We start from the raw sequence: 21,894 nt of genomic DNA, 5'->3' as shown, positions 1-21,894 counted from the left end.
TTTAAAATGTATAAGACTTCCTGCTATTTAGGGGAGGGGGTAGAGGGAGGAAAGGGAAAAACTGGAACAGAAGTGAGTGCAAAGGATAATGTTGTAAAAAATTACCCCTGCATATGTACTGTCAATAAAAAGTTATAATAAAAAAAAATTAATGCTCTCAAAAAATGCCTTGGGCAACTTAGAGTTACTAATATTTGTGACCAGAGGTTTTTAAGTGGAAGCTTAAATGACCATTTTCAGGGATTTTATAGATAATATCCTTGCTATGGGAGACTTAGGACTAGAAACACATGTGCCACATGCAGCCCAAAATACTTTCAAGTATGGCCTGATCTAGGTTATAATTGAACTCCTGTTTAATTTTAATGTGTTAATGTATTAATTTTTTAAAAAGTATAAATGAATGATTTTTCTTAAGTCAATATGACATCCTCAGGGATCCTTATGTAAAGTACAGTGATAAATTGTCACTGAACAACTCTGCAATTTTATGATACTATGGCTCCTAAATCCCAATTTCTTGTTCTCAGAGTTGGTATGTTCTTTACGGTGCTGTTCACCAGGTGAGAATAACCCAGTTCTGAAGTTCATAAACAATAATGAAAAGCAAGATATCTGATTATATTAAAGAATTTGATTCTGTACTAGTCTATTGAGAGTTCAGAAACAAAGATCATCTAGAATGATAGGCTTGACTGTCAGGTTATTAGGTATTTCTATCTAAATACACAGAGCACAGTAACACTTAAGTTTAATGATTTAAGAATGAACTTGATGATTAAGAACATTCTTTAAATTTAAGGAACTTTTTGTTCAGGAATGCACTAACATCATCCTTTAATCGACATGAGTTCAGATGTTCAGAATGATACATTCAAATAAGGACCTTGATGACTAATAGTCCCCTACCATACAAAGCAAATCTTGAGATCACAACTCTGAAGCTACAATGAGGCAAATGAGATTGTGATTCTTATTAGTCTACCTCATATACATTTTATAATATCTCGTTTATTTTTGTTCATTTGCAATCAAGTTTAAAAGAAAAAGTAAAGCAATCTGTAACAAAGTTATCCATGCCTAAATCTGTGGCCTTCCATTAACTGGAAATCCACCCAGTTAAGAGCAAAGACCATTCTGCTGCCATAACCCAGGAATCAGCAAGATAGGAGAGGTGACAAGCTACATGGCCTGGAAATGGTTAAAAATTCTAGTCCCAAAAAATCTTGCCAAGTGAAGAAAGTAAATATCTCTATTTCCATCAGAGAGGTTTATGGTTACCTGCCATCTTGTTCTTTATGTATGATGCAACAGGGTAACTGGAGAGGTTAAAAAGTCAAGAGGTAATGTTAAACAGTGTCCCCTGTGATATCTTAACATAAAAATGGATTTTTAAATGCCATATTAGTGAAAGACAAGATTTGACAAGTATTTCAAGTTAGAAAGGCTTTGAGTACGGGAGACATATTTCTATCATTTGAAGATCAGCTAGACCAAGAGCTTGGCCACTAGTTAACAAGATTTTTATAGTTATTATGATCTCAGTACAAGTCAAGATGATTAACCTAAAATATAGTAAGACTTTGTTCTGGGCCTACATCTTCAGCACCTAGGAAAAAGGCTTTCATTACTCAGCAGTGTTTTGCACATAGAAGTCACCTAAGAAATATTTGTTGTATATAAATGAATTCTACAGAGCAAAATGCTGCACTAGGAAGCAAATATTCAAGCAAAACATGCTAACCTCTTCAATGGAACAACTCCTCATTTTGCAAAGACTAATGTCTTATCCCTCTTACACCACCAGTCAGAATCCCATTGCTCCAGGATTTCTTCAAAGACTTTAACTAATGGAATGCAAGTATTATACATTCAATACTTCTGTTTAAATGATTCATGTAGGTATGAAGTATACTTTGGAAATCTGTCCAAAGGCATCTGTCTAAAGAATTGGAAATCCTTGCTTCAAAGCTATTTTTCCATCTCTGTTTCCTACCCCTTATAGATCTTATATCCCCATTCCTGCCTTCTCTTTTGTTCTCTCTCCCTGCTGTGGGTAATCTCTCCTCTCCTGCTGGTATAATTCAGTCCTGGAGAGAAAAGGTTACAAACCAAGAGGAATCTGGGAAATGGAAATACTTACGTATGAGGCAATGCATGTCTTGGGAATACCGTGAGTTATCAGGAATCGTGAAGTTTCCATCGCAAATGGCTACCTGACTCTCCCCAAATGGTAATGTGAAGTAGCATAATTTATACAACAAACAACCAAGGGCCTAAAAGACAGAGGGGAAAAAAAGGATTGTTTTCACTCTGTAACTATTGAGCATGGGCTTCTTTCTATTACTTCCCTACAAGTAATCTAAAAGATGGCTAGTGCTATTGAAGATGGATGGGACCCTAAATCATCTAATCTAATCTTTCTGATTTTGTAGGTAAAAAAGTTGAAGTACACAGAGAGGAAATGATTTGTACAAGATCTCACATATGCTAAGCAACAAAAACAGGACTAACCTAGATCCTTTGACTCCAAATCCAGGATATATTCTACTATCCATAATACCACATTTTTATGAATTTTTATAGATTCACAAGCAATAACTAGCAATTCTGGTACCCACAGTTATTAAGATGGGATCAGGGCAAAGGGAGTGAAGGGGCTCTGCTGGGATGAAGCAAAATCCAGAAAGAAGCACATTATGTAGTATCTTTCTATTCTAATTATTCCTGCTAACTAGGTAATCATCTCAGTTGCTTTTATACTTTAGAAGGACAGCAAATATTGTTGCTGCCTCTTTAATTTCCATGGGGCAAAAGCTCAGTCACTCTCCCCTAGTTACAGGTCTGCAGGAAAACAAACTAAGACACTAACAACTAAGCAGCTATAGATTAGAAAAACAACTCACAATTTTCTGGAATATTCAGGCTTACAAAGCACTTTTCTTATCACCTCCTGGGAGATAAATGGTGCAAACATTATGCCTATTTTACAAATGAAGAAACTAAGCTAAAGTGAGCCTAGAACTAAATCCAAGTCCTTTGACTCCAAAGTCAAGTACTGTGTTGCTCATCAAATTGAAACTGCAGATTACTCAACACGTACCCAAATGTCGGCCTTTGTAGTGATAATTTTGCCACTATACAGGTTGACCATTTCTGGAGCTCGATAGGAAAGCGTCGTGTACCTAAAATCAGAAGAATCATTTTATTAAAGGTGTCCACCTTTCATTTCATTTGTTTGGGAAGCCTGTGACAACAAAAATATTTTTTAAAAAATTATATATATATATTATAAAAAAAATCTTTTATAACATATACATCGCAACAATGCCTATCTCAGACAAATATAATGCTATGCAGAAGAGAATGATAGTAGAGAGTTGTGGTCATTTGCAAGTTCTATCAGCTTGTCCATGATGAGTTTAGGTAGAAAATGCACTGGCTAAGATTGGAGTCAGCAGAAATCTGTGTTGGAATCTTAACTTTGATTCTTACTTGTTATGTGATCTTGGGCAAATCACTCCTCTAAGCTTGATTTTTTCTATCTATAAAATGAAGGTATAATAATATTTGTGTTGCCTGCCACACAGGAGCATTATTATTAACATCACAATAGTTAAGCTGTGGGCTTTTTAGGGCAAAATATAAAATGTGTCTTCTCAAACCAGCCTCCCCAGATGGAGGACAAACTCAGAATGAATTTTGTTAGTACAAGAGTTATCACCTCCCTCTTCTTTTCCATCAAGCCCTTCTGTCCTGCAAGTCTCTTCTTTAAAGTTTCTCTGATTATTGCAGCCCACAAAGATCTCTTTTTTCTAGTAGCCTTTGTGATTATAGAACCTTATCGAATACTGAGTTCAATTATGATGACTGTCAAGTCTTAATAACAGGTCCTATTTCTATGTTGTCTTATAGTACCTGCAAAATGTTTCCCCATAATAATCCCTGTGAGACAGACAGTGTAGGTTTCCATTTCACAAAAGAAGAAAATTAAGTTCAGAGAAATAAAGTGCTTTCTCAAAGTCACATAGCACTAAAGCCAGATTTAAAACCCAAGTTTTTCTGATTCAAAATGCAGTGCTCTTTCCAGCACAATGCAATATTTAGCACTTGATCATATAGTGCCATAATACTCTACTATCTATGTACATTGCATACATGTAAAATGTGTATATCTACATATATATACATGTATATATATTTATGTATGTATAGGTCTGTGTATATATGTATAGAAACACATGTATGTATGCATATATACACATACACATATGATTTCAGAGGTAGTCAGGGAATACTTCTTTCATATTTCTTTTGTATCTCTTACAATATTTTATTGTAGAACTATGTACACAGTGGATATTAAAAAAACAGACGAATAAAACCATCCAAAATTAGTTTACTAATTTACCTTCTTATTATCTAACTATTCTGCTAACTGATTTTACTCTATTTGTACTATTAGGCTTTAATCAAAAGAAAAGTATTTTTAAATATCTAAAAAAAAGAAAAGTCAGTCTGGATTTCTCCACTAAATAATGGGGAATTGATAAACCAGACTACAAAATTCACAACTGAAATATAGATAGATAGATAGATAGATAGATAGATAGATAGATATAAATATAGATATAGATATAGTCTAATCCCTCAATTTAAGATAAAAAAACTGAGAACCAGTGCAGGAAAATAATTTTGCTAAACTCACGTAGATTAGATTAGAACCTAAGTCCTCTGACTCCAAATAGAGGACCCTAAAAAAAGAAGTCAATCTTCTCTGTATTTCCATTTACTCTAAGTAAGGGCTTAGAATATCTATAATTCTTAAAATTGTCTCTTCCTTTGAAATTGATCTATTCCTCTTTATTTTTCTCTCTGGACTGAAACCTAGATCTTCAGCTTCAAATCCAATGTCTTTTAGTACAGCCTATTAATTTTTTAGAAAATGTCTGCAATTTCTGGCAGGTGACCCTTATAGCTACAGGATTAAAGATTCAACCAATTCATATTAAAGTGATTCTTTGAAATACTTCCATTCCAAACCATTTTCTTCCCAACCCAGTCCCCCCTCCCTATGTTCAAAGAGAAGTCAGATCTGAGAGCAGAGCCAAGCCCCAAGGAAGGAGGAAGCTTACTTCTTAATCTCATCCTCTACTGCATTGACTCCCTCAGCTTGTGGGTTCTGGAATCTGTTGGTGGCACTGCCAAAATCACACAGGACATAATGACCTCGGTCATGCAGCAGGATGTTTTCCACCTGAAAAACATCCCCCCCAATCCCCAGTCACAACAGGTTATTTACATGAAGAAAATAAGTTTGGTTTTACAGCAACATCAATGAAAGCATTTCTTTGAAGAGCAGGATGCTCTCAGGGAAAAAAACAAACAAACAAACCTGGAAAGTTCTCCATGAATTCAAGCAAAGTGAAATGTTCTGTATACAAAGTAATAGCAATGTTCTGCAGTGACCAGCTGTGAATGACTTTGCTATTCTCAGCAGAACAATCATCCACGCCTATTCTGAAGGACTTATGATGAAAAATCTTCTCCATAACAGAAAAGGAATTGCCTGTGTCTGAATACAGACTGAAGCATTCTCTTTTTCTCTATCTTTCTCTTTTTTTTTAATTTAACTTTTCTTGAGGGTTTTTATTTTCATTAGGATGGGAGATTTATTTTTTTCCATAATTTGACTTTTATGGAAATGTTTTGCATATAACATCACAAGTGGTGGTTTCTTAATTGGGGCTGGGAATAAGGGAGAGAATGTAGAACTCAAAATTTTTTAAAGCAAATGTAAAAAAAAATTGTTTTGAATATAACTGGGGGAAAATTTCAAATAAATAAAAAAAATGAAACAAAATGAAATGAAGACCCAATCCAGGAAGAGGAAAAAATGAAAGCATTTCTTTCTGATATTCCATTTCAGCATGTATAAAGGGAAGGTCTGTCCCCAACCAAGACTCTCAGTGGTGTCCTCAGAAGATGAACTGGGGAGACTGATAATATAAACTTAAGGGAAAATAAAAAGGGAGGAGAATGCACAATGACATTTTCATGTAGAAGATCATTTTAAAGATAATCCTATTACTAAAAGCCATATTTACAAAAGTTGCCTCTGTGTACAGGCTATTTTCTATATTAGAAATGTACTCCCTTTTCATCTATGATTCTTAGAATGCTTAACTTCCTTCAAAATTTAGCTCAAGAGCCTTTTATAATTTCACTTCTTTCCCCTCATCCCCAGTTATTGCAGATTTCTTCCTTATTGGCGAATCAGGGAACACAAACTTATGAAGCTCACCATAGGGTAGACCTCAGACCATGTTTCCAGGTGTCTATCTCAACCATCCTTTTGCCATCTTCCTTATTATAAAGCTCTCCACATACCCGTATTCTGGGATACTTAATCTACTCAATTTTCGAACACCAGACCTAGGGCTGAACTGTTCTGACTGGCCAATCAATGGTTAAAACACATATTCCATTATATTTGTCCTATTTCAGACAACACTTTAAGTCATACAATTCTCCACCTCCCTGCTTCTCAGCCTTGCTAAAGGGGATATGGTCAAATCAATACTACTTTGTGATGTCATTGATCCTTTTCAAGAATGAACAACAACTAACTGGAAAAGGCATTTCAAAGGTTTCACTCAACATTCCTGAGACTTCACCCACCCCTGGCCACTATTCTCTTATATTTATTGTCTTTCTCATTAGAATATAAATTCTCTGCAAGAAAGGGTGGCTTTGCTTTTGTACTGGCATCCCCAGTGCATTAGCAAAGTGCTTGGCACATAGTAAGAACTAAATTAATTAAATATTTTCATTTATTCCTCTTAAAATTATTCTCTGTATATTCTATATCTTTATCCATGTACACAGTATATCACTGCAAGTAAGTTCCTGAGGGCAAGAATGAGTTGGCTTTTGTCCTGATATATAAAGCCTTGAGCAAAGAAAATGACTAATTTAAGTTTGTTGAATTAAAGCCATTCTATAGATTTTAAGAGCTTCTTGGCAAATCCATTTCTTTACCTTGGCTTTTAAATGCTTCCCTCTTTGTTTCAAAAAAACATACACACAGAAAAATCACAGTATAAACAGAAAACTGGATGTGGAGTCTATTATTATATGACCTTAAGCAGTAGCAGTCTGGAACAGGATTTCCTCAGAGAGTATCCAAAGTTCTCTTCTAGACCTAAATACTATGATAATATATCAAAAATATACTAAAATAGTCTATGTGTAGGTGTTATATGGATAAGCACCAAGCCAAGAATCAGAAGACCTGAGTTCAAATCCAGCTTCAGATATTAACTAGCTATGTGACCCTGGACAAATCATTTAATTCTGCCTCCCTCCCCACCCCCCGAAAAAAAAAAAAGGTCTATGTGATCTATTTGTGAAAAGCTCCTGATTTTTAAAATCATTCATTCTATTTCTTTCCTGTTATTTTATTAAATAAAGATAATGGAAAGAAAAAATTTAATGGAGTCACAGAGAGAGAACAGCAAGTTTAGATTACAATTTCTTAGGTACGGTTTTTCATTTCTATGGATCTTTGAAGAGGGAGATGGGATGCGGCTGATTTTCATTTCTTCATAGTTTTTTTTAGAAATTACTGGTGTTGGATTAGGAAATATAGATGATGAAGTTCCCAAAGCAAGTAGGAAGAGGAGGTCCAATACTATTACTTGCACTCAACTTTCCAAATGGAGTAGGAGGAACAGCACTAATACAGTGCTAGAACTAGAAGGGACCGTAAAGACTATCTATAAAATGGGAAAAATAACCCAGGATTACTGACTGGAAAGCAATTTCTTTATAAAGTCCAACAGGAAAGCAACCTATTGCTACATTTCTTCTGAGGAAAGCAACTTGTCCAAGATAATGAAGATAGTTGGTTTCACAACTTGAATTCCAACCTAAAGTTTCCTAGCTCCTATTCCATCGGCAATCTCCTAAGGGCCATCAGCTTAAAGATCTACTAAAGGACCAGACACAAGGAACCTTAGATCTCAGATTGAGAAGGGGAGCCCCCAAACTCTTTCTCTTTGTCCCTCTCTGACTTAGGGGGTGATCCATGAGGTAAAGCACTGGAGAAGCTCTTTGAAGGAGAAAGTCTCCTTGAATTCTGGCCTCTGGCCTCAGGACAAACAGCTTCATTCTGTTACCTAGGTGGGGCTAGTTGAGTCCAGAGCTAGAGATTCCAACTCTATTGAATTGAAGAGATACCTATTCAATTCAGCTCAAGCTATACCCAGCCCCATCAAGAACTGCCCCCAGCTTATAGATAAAAAGAGCCAACTGGGGGCTCCTTGCAGAGGACTTAATATGCCATCCCTGGCATAGCAGCAAACTCTGCCTGCTGAAATGATATTCTCTTTCAGCGTTACCCTCTCTTTATTTCCCTCACCTATTTCCTTAACAAAACTTTATACCTCTCTGTCAGGATTTCTCTGCTAAACTTCACTTCTCTGTCAGGAGCTTGCCATCAAGGAAATCAGTCTTTCAATTCATGCATAGCATAGGCTGACTTCCCAATGCCAATAATAAATCTTTTCTATCAGTCTAGCTTTCCGGATGCATAAATTCCTTTACAAAGAACCTCTGTATCACCAAAAGGGGTTCCCACAACTCCCAATCTTGTGCTAAATCCAAATGGGATCTAGGGGAGCCAAAATCTTTTCCTTTGGTTCCCTGAACCCTGAACCTGCCACTAACCTCATCATTTAACTTTCTGACCACCAGGAACCCTAATCTCATCATTTTGGTTCCCTGAATATAATCTCATCAAGTTGAGGAAAATGAAGTCAGAAATGAAGATCATTTCAGAGTGGTAAAAAGCTCTGGAGTTGAAGTGAAGAGACCTGAGTTCGAATGCTGGCTTTGCCTCTTCTGCCATGGATAAGGTAAAGGTCCTTTCTAATTCTCTGATCCTACATCACCAAATCCACCCTGGCATGCTGCCTCACTGGCAGATCTGTTGGTACATCAGCATATCTTGGTTGAGGACCATGACCTTGAAAGTTTGCATAATAACATTTACTCCTGAGTCACTGTAAACCATCAGTTAGCAAACCAATAAATGGAAAGATCTTTAACTGCTTTCCCAAGAGAAGCATTTCCCCTGCCTTGGCAGTCCAATCAAACACAATCAAACACTGCAAGCAGGGACTTTTGAGATGTCTTTGCTTGGCTCAGACCTTTTATCAGGGAATAAGATTTTTGCTGACTGGGGCCTCTGAGACAGATGCAGAAGCAATAGCCAGAATGAAGGTCAACTCAGGATCAGAGCTGAGAACAAATGAAACTCAGTCAACCTCTCACCACTTCAAAGAAGCACTGATGGGGGCCCTTTAAGAGGAAAGATACTTTTGGTGCAGATCCAGGCGTGTGGACAACAAAGTAATACTGCAATCTGACATTTGGAGAGCTCCTCATACTTTTCCCCAGTATGCTTTCATATTCATCCTCTTAATCTCTCATATCAACCTGTGAGGTAGATTGAGAAGAAGAAGGTTTATGCCCATTTTATAGGCACAGAGACAGCAAGGGATTTAATAAAGTGCATCCAGGTAGCTTACAGAGGAGTTATAAGTAGCTTCCAGGTTCCTAGAATTCCAGTTCAATGCTCCTTCCACTATTCAAATGTCTCTCCTAAAAACCCTAGTAGTTCGCAAGAGAATAATTTTTTTCTTAAAGAAAGAAGAGCACAGGAATGACCCTATGTTCTCCAAGACTTTACCAGCAGGAGTAAAGGTCTCAGCAGGTTCTTCCAAGTCATATAGACTCTGAGAACAGGTATTAAATCTATATGAAGATCAGTCTAAGTGCATGAAAACTCCATGCAAGTTGACCTCAAGATAATGAATTTTTAGTTACAAGAACCGAGAAAGGTCACATATTAAGACAAAGAGACTGCATTCTGTGTCAGTGGGGAGAACTGCCATCCCACTGAAACCAAGTGGACTAACAAAAATATTAATGAAGTACTTAGAATAGTTATTGTGGTGGGTGAATCAAAAGTCACATTTGTTCTCCTCAACACCAACTGGAAATTAGTGATGTCTCTTCCCTAAAATAATGTCTAGTTAACACTTTGTATAGTCCAGAGTCACTTGTGAGTCTAATCTGGCTCTCTGTCAACTACCTATTTTTCTTTGGCCTTTATTTTAAAATATAAAACTATTTTTAGATCAGAACCAAACAAAAACAAATGGCTGGGTAGATTTGGCCTATAGTTTGCTGTTCCCTGATGTAGACCATTCTCAGGAATTAATACTGCCTCCTGCTTCCATTTTCCTTATAATAAATTTATTTGTGTACAAGTTGTATTTTTCCGTTAGAATATAAGTTGCTTGAGAGTGGATACTAGTTTGTTTTTGTCCTTATATACACAGAATCTTGGACAAAGAAGATGCTTACTAACTGTGTATTGAGCTATTTCGGGCCAGGTAAGGTACTTACATTAAGCTAAAATACGCAGCTAAGTGGTACAGTGAATAGAGTGTCAGGCCTGAAGTCAGGAAGGATCATCTTCAGGAGTTCAAATCTAGTCTCAGATATTTACTAGCTGTGTGACCCAGACAAGTTGCTTAGTTTTGCCTCAAGTTTCCTCATCTATAAAATGAACTAAAGAAGAAAATGGCAAACTAATATCTTTGCCAAGAAAATCCCAAAAGGAGTTACAAAGAGTCAGAAATTGTTGAAATGATAGAACAGCAACAAATGGTTTCCTATTTTGTCTATATGCTGGAAAACTTCTACCTCCTAGATCATACAAAACAAGTCTAATCCCTGTACTTCAAGACAGTATTCCAAATGTTCTAGAACAGAGATGTCAAATGCAAACACAAACTAGACCACATATTGACTCAGAAAACCACAAATTAGCATTATCTATGTTGTACTGTATTTTTATCAAAATTTTCCCCAATTTCATTTTAATCACCAGGTCCAATGGACAATTTTGCTAGCCACAGTTTGGTGAAAAGCTTAATACTTCTTTAAACTGTTATTATATAACTCCATATATCTATTCCCATCCTAGGCTAAATATCTCCCCATTTCTTTCAACTGTTTTCTCATAAGACATGATTTTTAAGATCCCTTTCCAGCCTGGGCACTCTCCTATAGACACACTTATTAGCATGTTGATGTTCTTTCTTAAAACAAAGAATATTGAAAATAGAGCACAATCCACCCTATATGATGAAATAAAAGATAAAGTACAGAAGAAAGATTATTATTTCTTCCTTATTTTGGATACTATCTCTCTAATTAATGTTGCTTTACATCATAAGAGCTTTTTGGCTTGACATACCCCAGTGGCCCACTTAACTGGTTTAGATTGCTTTGATTTAGTCCACCCTTCTGCTCTGTATTTAACGACTTAAAGGTATGTCTATTCTGCCCATAATTTCATAATTCTGCTGAGAACTTTTTGAATCTGGAATCTCTAACTTATTAGGTTGGCTATCCAACCTTTCCAACCTTATTCAGCATCAATCACACAGAAGCCCAGAGTTAAAAGGGAACTCAGAACCTATCTCATCTAATCCATTCTCAAAGAGGAATTCTTTCTTGATTTGCATGAAAGGAAAACACATTACCCTAGGCCACTTAGTTTACTTTTAGATAGTTCTAATGGTTACATTAAGCCTAAATTTGTTTATTGCTCAGAAACTGCTATCTATTACTTCTAGTTTTTTTTTTTTCCTTTTGGGGACAAATAGAAAAATTTGAATCCCTTTTCCATGTGGCCATACTTAATTTGAAGACAGCAATGATGATTCTCTTAGTTTCCTGTTCTCTAAACAAAATATTCTCATTTCTTTCAACCAGTATTCTTATGGCATTTTCTCAGTTTTCTAACATTCTGGTTGCCTTCCCTGGGTTACCAATATCCTTCCTAAAATGTGGTATCCAGATAAATATAATACTCCATATATGGTAAAGCAGGATTTGTACCATCCCCACCCCACAGTCCTGGGACCTCTTTCTCTCTGAAACCAAATTCTCATTAGCTTTTCTAGTTGTCACATCAAACGACTGACTCATAATGAGGTCACAGTCCACTAAAACTTTCCTGTCTTTTTCATATAATCTTCAAATGTAATATGGTTGCCATCTATATTTCTATCCAAGATGGTGAGACCAATGTGAAACAGAACAAGGCCAAAGGCAGAGAGTCCTTACATAACAAGCCATCCATATAATCAAATGAAACAATTTTAAGTAGCCTAAATTGTTATTTAGAGCTAATTCACCTCTTGGATCCAAAGAAGTCACAATATGATTACATCAATACTTTGATGAAGATGGAATAGGTCAGAGTTGAGAGGTAGAACAGGACTTCCTCAAGAGTCCAAAATCTTACTGCTAGTTAGGGACTCAATAGAAATAACTGGTAGCAATAAATGAATGGCAGTAGTTTAGGACTGGAAATATTAATTTAGTCACTGAAAAACTAAAGAACCAAGAGGTCAAAGACCAGCCAATTTGTTTCCTCGGGATCCTTTTAACACTTCTTAGTTTATTCTCTCTGAAGCTTGTTCTTGTCACAATTGCCCAGTATAATAAATGTTTGAGTGATTGTTATAAAACGTTCTTTCCTTTTTTCCTGATCCTCCTCTGTCTAGATCCCAAACATTTCTTAAGGTCCATCTTCTTTGTGAAAGCTTCCCTGATGATGATTTTCCCTCTCCAGCTATGAACTCCTGTAGAATTCATTTGGTAATTAATCACATACTGCCTTAAATACTGCTGAACACACAACAGCTGCCTAAATAAATATTTTCTATTGAAAGTATTTGTCCATGGTAATTCCAGGATAAAGTGTATCCTAATTCCTTCCTTATTACCTTTGTCTCATGCATCTCAGAGATCCAGCCCTGAGGCTTTCAGGTATGGTCTTGCCAAGTAGGTGCTCTATTTTCAGAGATCATCTGCATATTTTCAGGAAGTTAATGAGCACCAGCCTTTATTAATGTCCTCCTCCCCATGCCTCATTACAGCATTGAAATGACACTGGGGTTAGGTGCTGCCAGTGGGATGCAAACTGGAGAAATTTCCTGTATGCATACTTTGTATCTATTGCACAGAAATAGTTGTTACCATTCTGTAATGGGTAAATGACTGAATTAATCCATCACTGTTTATATCTAAGAGTAGAGCTGCCCATGGATAATGAGTTGGGCTCAAAACAAAATGAGAGTAGAGAGGGTTATGTTGCATTCTGAAAATTAGATAGAACTCAAAATTATTCAACAAACTGAAACTCTACCTTCAAACAAAAATCCATCTTTTTGATATTAATATTCTTCTAGCAATCCTCCATAACTATGACTCATACATTGAACATTGTCTCTCCCAAAAATAAAAATTATGGTTGATTCAAAGATACATCATGGGCATAAATATAGGCTAAAGCATATTGCCAATGATTACTTGCCCAAAAGAAGTGAAACAAATGAACAAACAAAAGGAATCAAACAGAAAATGTATGACTGGAAAAGGATGTGGGCTTGTCAAATAACAGGACCAGGAGATAATAGATGAACAGTTCTTCTGCTGTTCTAGTACCCCACAATGTTAAAGGCTAAAGGACAGCCCCTATTGTTTTGGATAGATTAACTATGGTGCTTTTAGGGAAAGACGTTGACAAGCCACACAGAGCTAGAAGGTAAAGATAAGCTGCAATTTGTATCAATAGAGGGAGTTCCCACATCAAAAAGATCCTAGATGCAAAATAATAATATAAAAATTAAAAAGATATTGATTACTGGGGACAGAATGAAGAGTTGAAAGAATTAAATACTGATTAGATGAGGGGAATGAGGAGTTTCAAAAAGAAATCAGAGATTTTGAACTTAATTAGGATCTCTCTGGAGCAAAACTTAGATGTATGGATACTTTGGGTATGGATACTAACTCAAGAGATGCTACAATTGCTATTCCAGCTTAAAACCCTCAATTTAGTTGGAATTTTATGGTAGTTGACATTATCACTTTCCCAATCTGTCAGCTCTGAAGGTGACTACCATTATCTCCCCCAACCCATCTTGTGATTTTTGTTAAAAATCATAGAAGCCTTTCCCTTGCTAATCTTCCCCTATGTACTAAAGTAAGAGAATTTAGGTAGCTCTGACACTAAAAAGTTATTAATCGTGGATAGATCAGATAAAATACATGTTTTAAAGACTCTCAAAAAAAAAAAGTAAATATAATGGGCTTCCTTAACCCTATTACAACACACAAATTAATTTCTCCCCTCTAGGGAAAGGCCTTTTTGGATTAGCAGGATCTGCTAGAGCTTGTCCTCAGCTGACATTACCTTCCAGAGCCCAAGAACTCCCTTCTATGATAGAGTATGCAAGAATGGCTACATTCTGAGGAGAAAGAGATGACAAATAAGACAAGGCCCTGCTGCAATCCAATGAACAGGAAAAATGCTAACTACAGAATTATGGTCCACCGTGTGTAATTTTCATTCTTTGTCAAAGAATATCTTTATCCCATCTTTTCACCTGAGAGTGGCTAATCCCCACAAAAGAATAACACAAATTAAAATTAATTCGCTGCATTTATATAGTACTTTAAGATTTACAATGCACATTGCAATGATCTCATTTTATTGTCTGAATCCCAGGAGGTATTATCTTCATTTATAATTCCTTCATAAACACAACTGTATGCCAATAAATCTGACAATCTAGTTGAATTGGATGAATATTTACAAAAATATAAATTACTCAGATTAACAGAAAGGGAAATGAATTCTTTAAATAACCCCATTTTAGAAAAAGAAATTCAACAAACCATCAATGAACTCCCTAAGTAAAAATCTCTAGGAGCAGATCGATTTGCGAGTGAATTCTATCAAACATTTGAAGAGCAATTAATTCTAATACTATGAAAACTATTTGAAAAAATCGGTAAAGGAGTCCTGCCAAATTCCTTCTATAACACAAATATAATCCTGATACATAAACCAGAAAGAGCCAAAACAGAGAAAGAAAATTAAGACCAATCTCCCTAATGAATACTGATGCAAAATTTTTAAACAAAATATTAGCAAAGAGATCACAACTTATCAGGAAGAAAATACACTATGACTAAGTGGGATTTATACCAAGAATTCAGGGCTGGTTCAATATCAGGAAGACTATTATCATAATTGAACATATCAATTACACAACTAACAGAAAATATATGATAATCTTAATAGAACCAAAAAAAAGCTTTTGATAAAATACAGCACCCTTTTCTATTAAAACACTAGAGAGCATAGGGATAAAGGAAGTTTTTCTTAAAATGATAAGCAGCATCTATCAGTAAGCATTATTTTTAAGGGGAGGAAGCTAGACGTGTTCCCAATAAAATCAAAGGTGAAATCAGAATTCACATTATCACCAATATTATTCAATATTGTACTAGAAATGGTGGCTTTAGCAATAAGAAAAGAAAAATAAATTAAAAGGATTTAGGTTAGGCAATGAGATCAAACTATCACTATCTATTACAAACTATCAAACTATGCAAATGATAGGATGATAAACTTAGAGAATCCTAGAGAATCACCCAAAATCTACCTGAAACAATTAACAGCTTTGGCAAAGTTGTAGGATATAAGATAAACCTAAATAAATGCCATTAATAAAGCAAAAGCTAGAGAAATCCATTTAAATTAGCTCAGTCAAAATAAAATATTTGGATGTCTACCTACCAAGACAAACTCAAGAACTAGGTGAACACAATCACAAAACACTTTTCATGCAAATAAAGTCAGATCTAAACAATTGGGAAAACATCAATTGTTCCAGGGTAGGCTGAGCTAATATTGTAAAAATGACAATTCTATCTAAATTATTCTACTCATTCAGTACCATATCAAACTACCAAACAATTATAAAATAGAGTTAGAAAAAACAATAACAAAATTCATCTAGAAGAACAAAAGGCCAAGAGTATCAAAGGAAATTAATGGGAAAAAAAAATACAAAGGACAGTGGCCCAGCAGTACTACACCTGAAATTAGAAGGGAAAAAAAGCAGCAATCAATAAAACCATGTGACACTGGCTAAGAAAAGTGGTTGATCAGTGGAACAGATTGAAAACAAAAATTTAAAAACAAACAAAAAACAAATAAACTGTGAATTGTGAATCCATGAGATGGCATACCTGAATGTGAGGGTCCTGAAACATAAAATATTGATCAACTCTGAAAAATGTTGCAGATGTTCTATGTCCTAAAGTATCAAATATTCCATCAACTTTTAATTATTTATATAAAAATGAGCAACTACATCCATCTCAGTAGTATACAAATTTGCTCTCATTTTTAATAAATGGTAAAATTACATATACATACCAAAGAATAGTTTTAAATTTATTTATGATTCACAGTAAATGTTGGTTTAGTTACCTATTTAACATACTTATATATGTGGGGCCATACAAAAATTTCTTGGGCTAAAAGGAATTGTGAGTGGAAAAAGTTTAAGAAGAGAAAGTTTAAAAAGTCCTGACCTATATGACCTTTTCAACTCTAAAATTCCATCTGTTGTTCTAAGAAATGAGATGGTGAGGAAGGAAAATGCTTAAGCTAGCCACATTGAGAACAGAAAGAAATGAAAGCTGACTTTTTAACATGAAAACTAATAAAAAAGCAGATAAGTACTGGGTTATTCAGTGATTATTTATTTATATTTCAATATTCCCTAGGGTATCAGCAGATTACAATTCAGTATAATAGTAAACATTTATAAGTTCTCTAATTCATCAACAAAACAATCTCTAGTAATGTCTTAATGCAAAATTTTTGTTGTTTAAAGGTATAAGTTTCAATTATATGGAAAGTTCAAAACTTTGCAATAGCTCAATGTGGAAATGAGTAAGATCTTACAAATACTATGGTAATAAGAAGTAAGGAAATTTGTCATTGGATTAGGAAATCAACAACCCTGAGTTTGAGTATCAGCTTTGGCTAGGAATAGCTGTATAACCTCAAGAAAAATATTTCACCTCTATGAGTCCCACTTTTCTCATCTGTAAAAAAAATTCAAGGGCTGAAGGGAATTTTTGGATCAAGTGATGTTTTAAAAAATGTCTTGTATCAGAAGTGGTGGGGGGTGAGGGAGTGGTCTGAGTTACATCTGAATGTATTTTATGAACTCAAGTAATCACCTGTGCCTCAACTTTCTCACCTGTAAAATGAGGATCATAATAGTGGCCAGAAACTGGAAACTGAGTGGATGCCCATCAGTTGGAGAATGGCTGACTAAATTGTGGTATATGAATATTATGGAATATTATTGTTCTGTAAGAAATGACCAGCAGGATGACTTTAGAAAGGCCTGGAGAGACTTACATGAACTGCTGCTGAGTGAAATGAGCAAGACCGGAAGATCATTATATACTTCAACAATGATACTATATGATGACCAATTCTGACGGACATGGCCCTCTTCAACAATGAGATGAACCAAATCAGTTCCAATAGAGCAGTAACGAACTGCACCAACTATACCCAGCAAAAGAACTTTGGAAGATGACTATGAACTACTACATAGAATTCTCAATCCCTCTATTTTTGTCCACCTGCATTTTTGATTTCTTTCACAGACTAATTGTACACTATTTCAAAGTCTGACTCTTTTTATACAACAAAATAACTGTTTGGACATGTATACATATATTGTATTTAACCTATACTTTAACATATTTAACATGTATTGGTCAACCTGCCATCTGGGGGAAGAGATAGGGGGAAGGAGGGAAAAAGTTGGAACAAAAGGATTTGCAAGTGTCAATGCTGAAAAATTACCTATGCATATCTTGTAAATCTTGTAAATAAAAAGCTATGATAATAAAAAAAATAATAATACTGCCACGTTTGTATTCACCACAAAGATGTGGTGAAGAAAGCATTCTGCATAGCTTTGCTATAGAAATATTAGCTATTATGATGACAATGATGATTCTAAATTTGCAACATACATGACTCCTTAGGGAAGGCCAATGTCCTGTTGATGAAAAGCACTTATTCTCAAATTAAAATTTAGGGAAAGGGAAAATGAGGTACATCTTTCTTCTATCTCTCCCATTCCACATCTTCCCTCTCCTGCAACCTGCAGGCAGAGAATAATGAGGATTCAAAGCCCTCTCTGCAGATTAAGCAAGCCTGTGCTATCGACAGACAACCCCCTGGGAAGGCAGCTTTCCTCATCTGAACTCACAGAAAATCTCCTTTCTTGGGCAGGAGTAGGGAAGAAGGGACATGGGAAGATATTAATATGAACTGCATGTCACCAACCCTTCAGATGAAGCAGATGAGTCAATTCATTCAGCCAGACTACCACTGAACACTGGGTGTGTTTGGTGTTCTGGGTTTTAATGCCTGTGCCTTGTCTCCAAAATGTCATTCCCCAATCTAGTCCAAATGAACAAATATTTATTAAGTGCTAGGCACCAAACTTGGCAGTAGAATCAGAGGTAAAACAAGGCTAAAACTCAGCCTATGCTCCCTCAAATAATTATAAGCTTAAAAAGGTAATTCACATGCCTCAAAAATCCAAACTTCAGCTTTACTACCAATACTGTGAGAAGGGGGACACCAATATTATCAATCCCAATTTTACAGGTGGCGACCAAGGCTTAGAATATGACTTGCTCATTGTCTCGGAGAGATTAAGTTTTAATACCTGGATGCAAACCCAGTGCTTCTGCCCAAAGTCTAATGCTCTTTCTATTCCACCAACAGTACTCGCTCAGAACTCTTTGGTAGCACTTGCTTTGGTAGCATCCTCAGACTAAAGTTCAGACTCCTCTGCTTACCATTCAAGCTCCTCTACAACTTTTCTTTCTGGAAGTGAAATCTCACTATGAATGGCCCCATTCTATCTGTCACAACTCCTCTCCCACTGTTCCCTCGATGACAAAGGGGCAATATACTCTGCGCCTCCCTCCACCCTACTATCCTAGTTGTACCCTTCTTCTTGTAGTTTTCTATGCCTGAAATAGTCTATTCACTAAATGCATCCAAATTCTTCTTGTTGTTCAATTCTTTTGGGGATTTTGAGAAAAAATCAATTGAGTTAACATATGTAAAGTGCTTTGTAAACCTTAAAGTGCTATATTTTTGTTTGTTGAATTTGTTTTCAGTTGGGGCTGGCTTTCCATGATCCTACTGGAGTTTTCTTGGCAATGACAAGAAATAACTCATGTTCCCATTTTTGGTATACCACGATTCAGGAAAGGATTCTGAGAACCTGAGACTAATCAGGATGATAAAGGTCACTGTACTCATGCCATATGGGGGCTAAAGATGGTTTAGCCTGGAGAATGAAAAACTTGGAACAAGCATGACTCATTTATTCATCAGACATTCAAATGTTTGAAGAACTGTCACATCAAAATGAAATTTAGACTCATTCTACTTGATTCCAGAAAGTAGAATTGTAAGAAGTGAGTGATTTGCTATTTTCTCCTTAAGTTCATTTTAAAGATAAGGAAACTAAGGCAAACAGAGTTAAGTGATTTGTCCAGGGTCACACAGTTAATAAGTTTCTTAAGACTGGAAGATGAACTTGTCTACTAAAGGCTTAGAGCTTTATCCCATTGCATAATCTACCAGAAAATTCAATTTTTTTCTTGTAGAACAGCTAAGATTTTTCACTATAGCATAAAGTCTTGCTTGTCTACTTCCATCCATGGTGACACAGTCCAGTGGAAACATGTCATCTCAAGTAAAAGGAAATGGGAGAGTATAGTTTCAGCAAGTCACACACTTCTTCCCTGTATCAGTTCTCTCGCTGTGGACAAGCTGACTTCTAAGGTCCTTGTAAGCTTTAAATCTCTGATGCTATTATCTTGCACTAAGCCTTTCATTCTCTGACCTTCTATGGAAATGAAAAGCTACGTACTCAGACGAAAGATCATGGCATCTGGAGTCAGAGAAATTGGGTTTACATCTTCACTTGTCACATAATTTCAATGGCCTTGAGCAAATGAGCTGACCTCCCTGAGCATCAGCTTTTCTCATTTATTTGCTGGACTTTTGATGATGAGAATGCTCTGTAAAAACCTCAAAACATTATGAAAATACCTGACTTTTATTATATGCCTTTGATTATATGCTTTGTGCTATTCTGGCTCTTTCATGTTAATTTTTAGAGAATAATAATAATGATGATTAGCATTTATATAACAATTAAGGTTGGCATAGGGCTTTATGAGTTTTCTCATCTAATCCTCACAATAACCCTGGGATATGGGTGTGATTATTGTCCCCCCTTTGTAGTTTTATAGCAAGAAGGAATCACAAAGGTTATCTCATTCAATCCCCTATGTGTAGAAAGGAGGAAACAAGAGCCCACAGAAGTAATGATTGGACCCAGATTGTACACTGTGCTCACAGTGTAGTCATAATTTGAAAATAGATCCTGTGACTATAAATCAGTATTCCTTCCACTATACCATGTGGTTGGCCTGTGAAAACAGGAATTGCTAAGCCTTGAAGGACAATTCCATCTTTAGAAAGAAGTTACAAAACTTGACATTATACTACTTAAGGCTTTCTCCACAGTTTGCAATCAAGTGCTTATGTAGCAATTCCACCAAATAAAATGCTGATCCAAAATGGTTTTGATCCCTATGAGAATTACTAGGATTAATATATAGCTCCCAAGGGCCTCTTCTGGAGAACCTCAACCCTTTGGCTTCAAAACACCCAGTTCTACATAACTTTTCACTGGACTTTTAATTTTTTGCTTCTTCTATCAAATAAGGGAGATGAGGGGGTGAAGAAGTTGAAGTATAAACTTTCAAAAGACCATTACAGATTTAAAATCCTATGAGAATTCATGTTAAAAATCATGACACCATTCACTGTTTTACACTTGGATTATACAAACCCCAGTGAAAAGACCAGTTTGTATATCATGGTCACTGAGTCAATATTGACCATGAGTAGGAAGCAGATTGGGCTGAAACATGAAGCATTTTGTGTACAAGAATGACTGTGACTGGTGTTGGCGTAGATCCATTTAAACCTCAAAAAAAACAAAATCTGATTAGCCTCTTAAATGCCTAGATTCCCCAGAACCTGTTCCTCATAGGAAAGAACAAGAAGTCACCTGTGACATGAATCACCTTTGGCCAGGCTATCTGAGCAAAGGATGTCACTGGCTTGTGGTTTACCTTAGAGGTTGAACTATGAAGTCTGGGAGTCCTTATCTCTGTCTATAGCTATTTTTTTCCGCCTGGATTATTCCCCTCCTTTCCATTCAATAATGTCAAATGTTCTTAAAGAATTTACAAAATGTGCAGCAAGATAACTGTATAAATATGTATACATATATTGCATTTAACATATACTTTAATATATTTAACATGTATTGGTCTACCTGCCATCTGGGGGAGGGGGTGGGGGGAAGGAGGGGAAAAGTTGGAACAGAAGGTTTTGCAAGGGTCAGTGATGAAAAATTAGCATATATCTTGTAAATAAAAAAAAAAAAAGAAAGAAATGAGAGGGCACAAAATAAAAAGAATTTACAAAATGGCTAGAAGATAAGTTGAAAATATGTGTTGCTGAGGTGAGAGTATGTGAGTATAAGGATTTGAGAAGATTACAAAATTATAAAGAATAAGCATGACTGAAAAGAAGAGCTATGAGAAGAAACTCTCATCCCATGTCTTTTCTGAGGTGGGAAGCATACTTTTATTGTATGTAGCACAAATTTTTAGATTTTTCCAATGTATTAATCAGTTACATTAATTTTTTCTTCTTCCTTTTCTTTAAAAAATATTATTTATTATATGGTATGGTTCTCTGGAAGAGGTGAGGAAGGAACAGTAGAAGAAACAAAAGACATTAATTAAATT

At 35.7% G+C, this 21,894-nt stretch overlaps 1 protein-coding gene across 5 annotated transcripts in view; it reads right to left on the bottom strand.

Annotated features, from left to right (window-relative positions):
• AAK1 (AP2 associated kinase 1) overlaps positions 1 to 21,894 on the bottom strand; it is a 227,973-nt gene that overhangs the window by 82,955 nt on the left and 123,124 nt on the right. For all 5 annotated transcript variants that reach the window (XM_051975435.1, XM_051975436.1, XM_051975433.1 and 2 more), the window contains exons 6-8: positions 5,136 to 5,257; positions 3,104 to 3,185; positions 2,144 to 2,276 (exon numbers count right to left, since the gene is read on the bottom strand). In XM_051975435.1, the coding sequence (XP_051831395.1) occupies positions 2,144 to 2,276; positions 3,104 to 3,185; positions 5,136 to 5,257 (337 nt within the window). The remainder of the gene's footprint in view (positions 1 to 2,143; positions 2,277 to 3,103; positions 3,186 to 5,135; positions 5,258 to 21,894) is intronic.

The sequence above is a fragment of the Antechinus flavipes genome, chromosome 2 (genome assembly GCF_016432865.1).
Source record: "Antechinus flavipes isolate AdamAnt ecotype Samford, QLD, Australia chromosome 2, AdamAnt_v2, whole genome shotgun sequence".
NCBI classification, from domain to species: Eukaryota; Metazoa; Chordata; class Mammalia; order Dasyuromorphia; family Dasyuridae; genus Antechinus; species Antechinus flavipes.
This window is presented reverse-complemented; position numbering and strand designations above follow the sequence as displayed.